Here is a 7,407-nt window from a genome sequence, read left to right as displayed (position 1 = left end):
AAATGGAAGCAAACTGATCTGCCCTCTCTTAAGCTGTGAATCTAAAAGTTGGAAGACTTGATTTAAGAAGGAGAAGAAACAACAACTCAAATTTACAACCGGTTTGACACTGTCTTATGCATGAGGTACTACGGGATTGAGGGCTAAGAATCCGTGGAATATAAATGAATTTTAGCAAATGATCACAGACTAATGCTAAGTTGGACAGTACACCCCTTACTCCTGTCTACTCTCATGTCTTCTCCCTCTTCTGTTTTTCTATTTTCCTTTCTTGGTCAACATGTCCTCACTGACAGTTATCTTTTGTGCTGAGTCTGGGTGCCATCTTTATTGTGTATTATTTTGTATTCCTTTGTCTTGTTTTTGCTGCCTCTACTGTGGCTGGTACCTAGCATTCATAGCTGTAATATTTTATAAAATGTTAAAAAAAAATAAAAAGGTAATAAATTATACAAAAAAAAATGTTTGTGTCCCTGCCGTAGCATGAGCGCTGGTGTTTTCCTTGAAATATATATATATTTTTTTTTTATTCCTGGAACACCTTTTCTTAAAGTTGTGCAATCCCTCCTCGAAATACTGTATGTCAATTTGATAGCTGAGTATTAATAGTACTGATTATACAGGGTCAGACACGGTAGGGACATATCAGTATGATATGAGAATAGCAGCACCCAGCTGTCATCATTTTCATACATCTGCATTAGGAACGGCACTGGAGAATTGTTATTTTATGAAAAATATCAGTATCTACCAATAAATATGTGACTTCAGATTTTGTATTAGTCTAGCCTGATGAAGAGACCTGAGTAGTCTCGAAAGCTTGCAATGTGTTACCATCTTTTCAGTTGGCCATTAAAAGGTATCAACTACTGAGGACTCTCAATCCTGAATATTTTTCTATCCACTGGCTAACACGGTACAAAGATATACATCTTTCCTGTACCAAAAATATGTGAGTTGACAGGTCCTCATCAAATATCAGGAATTGTAGGACACAGTAACCATCCATACCGTACGAAGGTAGGCTGGACGCCCAGTGAAATAATTGGAGATCATTATGGGGAAGAATGTGTGGCTCCAATGAACACAATCAGTCTGTAGCGCTTATGTCTGGCGAGTGGTGGGTCCGCTTCCCTAGTCAATAACGAAACCTGGACTCGGATGGTGTGGATGTTAATGATCATCCATAACATGTCACTGGCCTCTTTATTTAGATAAATACTGTTTCCTTTACATATAAAATACGCTGCCATCTTTCTTTTCAAAAAAGTGCTTTGCATTCAAGAAATACAGAAGAACGTTCCTTCTGGAGGAGGAATGACGAATATGCTGTTTGTGCTATAATATCATAAACACGGTAAAATACAACCTTACATTGCATACAATACAGGATTGCCGACAGTTTACTACAAAGGGTTCCTCTTCTTCCATTACTCCGGCTCACATTCCCTGCTGGTCGCAGTATGCCACGCGGTTCTGCATGGGGTTTAGCGGTAATGGAAAGAGCCAATCAGGTGCTGTCATCTTTGGAAACGGATGTAAAGCTAGCCGATGATTGCATGACTTCTCCCTCAAATGTACATCTGGTCTGCAAGCCTACAGAGAGCACAGTATTTAGTACCATGCACACACCGAGCTCGGCTGCTGATGGATTGGATATGTTACTCTCTTACTTCTCATCCTCTGCAGAACTTCCGTAGAGCTAGGTTTCCTTCTCAATGCTCAACGCGGGGTTACTCATACCTGGAAGAAAAGCGTAATGGAAAGATTCATTAGCTGTCCAGCCTGTGTATTGTACAGCACATATGTCAACTGACAGAAAGTGGTGACACATGATAATCAAAGGGAACCCGTGATGTGTGCTCCTTCAATCACCGGGAGCATGAATTAGAGGCAGGCTCCATTACTGCAAAAACGTACAGTACACTCCTCAATGCTGAAAGTGCAACACCAAGAAGAAAGTCATAAAATTATGGAAATCTCAGGATATACAGCTCTGGCAAAAATTAAGAAACCACTTACAAATGTGCAGTTTGTCTGATTTTTCTCTTTATAGGTATATTTTTGAGTAAATTGTTCTTTTAGTCTATAAACTGCTGACAACATGTCTCTGAATTTCCAAGCAATAAATGTTGTATTTTTTTTTTCTGACAAAGAAAAATGGTCAAAATAACCAGTGCTTTCAGACCTCAAATAATGCTAAGAAAACAAGTTCATAATCATTTAGAGACAATACTAATGTTTTAACTCAGGAAGAGTTCAGAAATCAATATTTTATGGAATTACCATGATTGTTAATCACAGCTTTCATGCGTCTTGGCATGCTTTCCACCAGTCTTTCACACTGCTTTTGGGTGACCTTATGCCACTCCTGGTACAAAAATGTAAGCAGTTCTTCTTTGTTTGATGGCTTGTGACTATCCATCTTCCTCTTGATTACGTTCCAGAGGTTTTCAATGGGATTCAGGTCTGGAGAATGGGCTGCCCATGACAGAGTTTTGATCTGGTGGTCTCTTAAATTTTTGCCAGAGCTGTACATGTTAATAATGTGTAAATAATGAAAAAATGAAAACAAAATTTTCAAACTATCTCAATTTCTTCAGTATGAAGTATGATTGCCAGGTGCAGAAGAATACCCACACTTACACGTCTTGGCTGCTATCAGGGAGATTATTAATGGTCGTCTGAGGAATGTTCTGCGCTGCTGAATGCACTGGGGTAATTTGTCAAGATTCGCTGCTGGCAGCTACCCTTGCCAACAAACAATGTCCCAGATTTGCTTGATAGGAGACTCCACAGTATTCTAATGAGGATTTTAGCTACAGAAGTCTCTAAGCAATCTTTTCCATTTGAATCTACCTTAATTGCTTAAAGTCAGTGAGGCTTAAAGGGGTTGTCCTCTTTTAGAAAGCTTTTGCCTGCCAGCTTATATTGTTATAAAAACTGCACAATGCTGCTGTGATCTCTGTTGTGTGGCTGCAGCAGTGACATTAAATTGACATCAATGCAGCCAATTATTGAGTGGCTGGTGCAGTCTAGATTGTGAGATCCGCTGATCGCTGTGATTGGCTACAGCACCTTCAATGTGACATGACCACTTCCACCAATACACAATCACTGCGGCAGCGCCGGAGATGCAGAGCTGGATCTTGGTAGTGCAAGTGCAGTTTATCTTTATACAATGAGTCTGGAGGCCAAAGTTTTCTAAAAGGGGACAACCCCTTTAATTTGCATGAAAAGGATGGCTTCACATTCTTTTTTCAAACAAAAGCATACAGTTAAACTAAACAAACACAAAATAATTTAGTGGATTCTCTATTTTAGGACTCGGATGAACAGCCAGTCTCATTTTGGGAAAAATTATGCAAAAATTCCTAAACTTCATTTCACCGTCTTCCCTCCACTGGATGCTTGTCTGTCCTGTGAAAATAATATTATCTTTGCTCCACCGAAGAACATGATCAGATTTATATATATATATATATATATATATATATATATATATATATATCTATATCAGAGTCAATCATGCTGAGATATGAAACTACCGCCACTGAGTGATCCACAACACGATGCAACCGCAATACAGTGCTGTATACGGTGAGGAATATACCCCACAATCATTTACATGGCGGACAGAATCCGGAACAGTTTGCTCTAGAGGTCTCATTAGCAAACATTGTGAGGCCTCAGACACAGACCATACCGCGTACAGTTAATATTCATGTCCATAGCGTTATGCTCCTACTTGTAGGACGTTCAGGTCAGAGCTTTCTACCATCTGGCTAGACACGGAGCAAATATTAGCAAGACTGATGATATTGTTTGGGCTGTTCTTCATTGGATCAGCATTCTGCCAGTGTAATGGACAATACCCTACAACGCAGACAAGGTTACAACGGTCTGATCCTAGATGAGGCATAAGTACGATACTTGATTAGTCAGTTCAGCAGTGAGATGGATGTTTTGAACATTTTTTTTAACGTGGCCAGATATTATCTGTAAATAGGAGATATAACTGCGTTTTTGGAGCATTGCCATTTCTTTAAATGCCGCACGCCCTATGCATTTTCCCCATCGGCACAGCCACAGGTCACGTAGAAAACGACAGCATGGAAAAAAAAACCTCGAAAAACATTTATAAAAACACAAGAGTATGATCAAGGCGGAATGATAAAGCTACATTTGTGGGAATTCATGCTTTCTGCTAGATTTATGCAGTTTGTACACGTTTTTTTCATTTGATGTGTCATGTGAATATGGCGTATCAGGGAAATGGGGTGAGAAAGGAGGGTGCCGATCACAATTTCCTGCTCCAGTGGATCCATAAAATGTGCTGTAACTTTGTGGAGAATAATAAGACACCTAGCAAATTGTATGATACTAGTCAGTGTAAAGATGGGTCACATTTATCACGCAACATTAAGCCAGGGGCACACAATCTTTTGTCTCTCATCCGAGAGAATCGGGCCGATCATGCTAATCAGAGTCTGAGCAGAGTGCGATCTGAATATCAAATGTGATCCGATATCACTGGTCAACACGAAAAAAATCATCAGCAAAGGTAATATGTTTGTTATATGGAGTTTGATGTGCTGATTCCAAAAATATGTTTAGTTTTGCTAGAAGTATTTTTGTTATTACGTTATTTCTGCATTTTCAATGTATGTGGCTTTTCCTATGTTATTCCCATTTCTTTGCGTGTCTTAATTGTGAATTTTCTTACAGTGAATACATCAGTAAAGGTTTTAGTGAGTTTTATGGGAAGGAGTATTGACAGTGCAGTCAACCAATGACTGCTTCTTGGAAAGTCACATGTTATGGGGAGGAGCTAACTCTTATGAGGCGGTAAGATTTGAGTCAGTCAGAAAAGGATGATGGCAGCAAGGACAGCTATGTGAGACTCTGACAGGAGAAAGGCCTCTACAGGGATCTGAGCCCTGCCACAGGGAGATAGAAGGGAAGGCAGCCGCCAGGACTTTCACTGCATTTCTGGGAAGGCAAGTCGCCTCAGAGGGAAGAAAACTGAGTGAGGGTCTCCACAGAGAGAGAACCTGAAAGCAGCCAATATCACACTGAGAAACTGCCTGTCTGCCAATGTTCATCTGTAAGGAATAGGCTGACCCATCTAGCTCACAACTGTATATAGTTATCTACCAGATCACCTCCAGTAAAATCAGTTCTCAATACAAGCTGCCTCTGTCATCTCTGGTGAAATATCTACATATCGTCAGTCAGCTCATCGCATTTTTGTTTGAGTTTGTCATCACCATTGAAATGAACTTACTCTACTGTTTGATCTGATTGAAAGAGAAAAATGCCCCAACAGTGTATCAATCATCCGAACAGCTTCTGCTATGTGTGTGGTTCCTTTACACCAAAAGGCCAAGTACGTTCAATCACCCATGACATTAAAAAGATGTACCAGATCTACTTTAAGTGTCCACTTGGTGATCAAGACAAAAGCTGGGCCCCTCATGTGAAAAGCTCAAGTTGTTCAAATGGTCTTCGTGACTGGTTGAATAAGAGGAAAGTGGCTATGCCATTTGCTGATCTCATGATTTGGAGAAAACTCACAAATCCTATTGATGACTGCTACTTTTGATTTGTCAATCTGAAGGGCTTTTTTACAAAGAACAAACATAATATTAATTACCCGGAACTTGAATCTGCAATTAGGCCAGTTTCACATGATGGTACCTTGCCAGTTCCTGTACCACCGTTGTCTGGATTGAATGAAAATGAAGTAAAATATGAACACTATGGAGCTAAAGCTACTGGCGAAGACATGGAGACCTCAAGTCAAGATGAGTATGTACAAGACGGACCAGCAGAGCAGCCAGGATGATTTACTCAACATGAATTAAATGATTTCATCCAGAGACCTTTTATTGTCAAAAGATAAAGCTGAACTTCTCGTATCTTGGTTGAAACAGAAGACTCTTCTTCATGATGATGTCAAAGTGTGTTATTACCGAAACAGAACTAACACTTTAAACACAATTTTTCACAGTTGATGAACCAATGGTGTACTGTAACAATGTGAATGGTTGAAGTTGAAGAACTGAATCAAGAGTATTTTGTTGCAGATTGGCGATTGTTTATTGACTCATCCCAGAGAAGTTTGAAAGCAGTGTTGCTTCACAATGGAAATATAAAACCATCAATCCCTACTGCTCACTCATGTCATCTAATGGAAATCTGTCAGTTATTTTGGATGCCATACAATATAAGAATCAATGGAATATCTGTGGAGATTTGAAAGTGATTGGTCTGCTAATGGGAACGCAAGGAGGTTTCAGAAGATATTGTTGGTTGATTCTTGTGTTTATGGGGCAGTAGAATTACAGTAGAGCATTATGTTCGTCATGATTGGGGACAGAGAAACATCTATGCTCCAGGTAGAGACAATGTTCAGCATAATCCTTTAGCTGCTCCAACAAAAATCTTTCTTCCTCCACTACATATAAAGTTGAGATTAATTAAAAACTTTGTGAAAGCCATGGCAAAGACAAATTCACAAGGGTTCCAGTACACTTCACAGAAATTCTCCAGCATTTCACCAGCTAAACTGAAGGAAGGGGGATTTGTTGGTTCTCAGATCAGAGAGCTTATGAGAGATGATGTGTTTGAAAGAACTCTAAATTACAAGAAATTGAGATCTTGGAAAAGCTTCAAGTGGATCTGTGAAAACTTCTTAGGAAAAAAAATCTCCAGAATATGTTGAAGGTGTTGATGAACTGCTAAATGCATACTAGTGTCTTGGATGTCGCATGTCTCTGAAAACGCACTTTGTGCTTTCACACTTACATTTCTTCCCTCAAAATCTTGGGGATGTAAGCGATGAACAAGGTGAGTGGTTTCACCAGGACATTAAAGTAATGGAACACCGCTACCAGGGTTTTTGGAAATGACTCAATGATGGCAGATTACTGTTGGATGTTGGATGAAAAATCCTATCAACGACAGTCTAATGTCAAGCACTTTTAATTTCTGCTCATATTTTGGTTTCTATGTTGCATGTGAAATTATTTTGGTTTAATAAAAACTGTTTTGTAAGGTGAAGCATTTTTTTTTTGATATGTAGATTACTGTTTTCTTAATTTCGCCTGTATATTTCCTATACCTTAATGATGCTGCTCCATGGAAACTATACGTGCTACAGAAAAACTATATACATTTTTGATATGCTGAAAAAAGAGAGGACAGCACCTCCAAAAATCATACAATGATCTAATGACCTAATTATATAACTGAACATGAGGTTCTTAGTTTAACATTCTGATCAGACTGTATGAAACCCACTGCTATGTCATGGCAAACCTCGTAGTGGGTCCTACTGCCCTAACGGAGTGGAGCCATGCGCAGAAGACCACCATAGGAGTAATGCACCAGCAGAGCAGACGG

General features: G+C 39.4%; 1 protein-coding gene across 1 annotated transcript in view; it reads right to left on the bottom strand.

Annotated features, from left to right (window-relative positions):
• Positions 1-1,164: 1,164 nt before the first annotated feature.
• The window catches only part of ZDHHC2 (zDHHC palmitoyltransferase 2), a 142,088-nt gene continuing 135,845 nt past the window's right edge, over positions 1,165-7,407 (bottom strand). Inside the window, exons 12-13 of the mRNA XM_073583611.1 lie at positions 1,674-1,743; positions 1,165-1,596 (exon numbers count right to left, since the gene is read on the bottom strand). Of these exons, the coding sequence (XP_073439712.1) occupies positions 1,703-1,743 (41 nt within the window). The 3' untranslated portion in view covers positions 1,165-1,596; positions 1,674-1,702. The remainder of the gene's footprint in view (positions 1,597-1,673; positions 1,744-7,407) is intronic.

Source organism: Dendrobates tinctorius, unplaced genomic scaffold (assembly GCF_039654945.1).
Source record: "Dendrobates tinctorius isolate UK_male_01 unplaced genomic scaffold, ASM3965494v1 ptg000079l, whole genome shotgun sequence".
Lineage (NCBI taxonomy): Eukaryota > Metazoa > Chordata > Amphibia > Anura > Dendrobatidae > Dendrobates > Dendrobates tinctorius.
The sequence above is the reverse complement of the archived record's forward strand: the minus strand, read 5'-3'. Positions and strand labels throughout refer to the sequence as shown.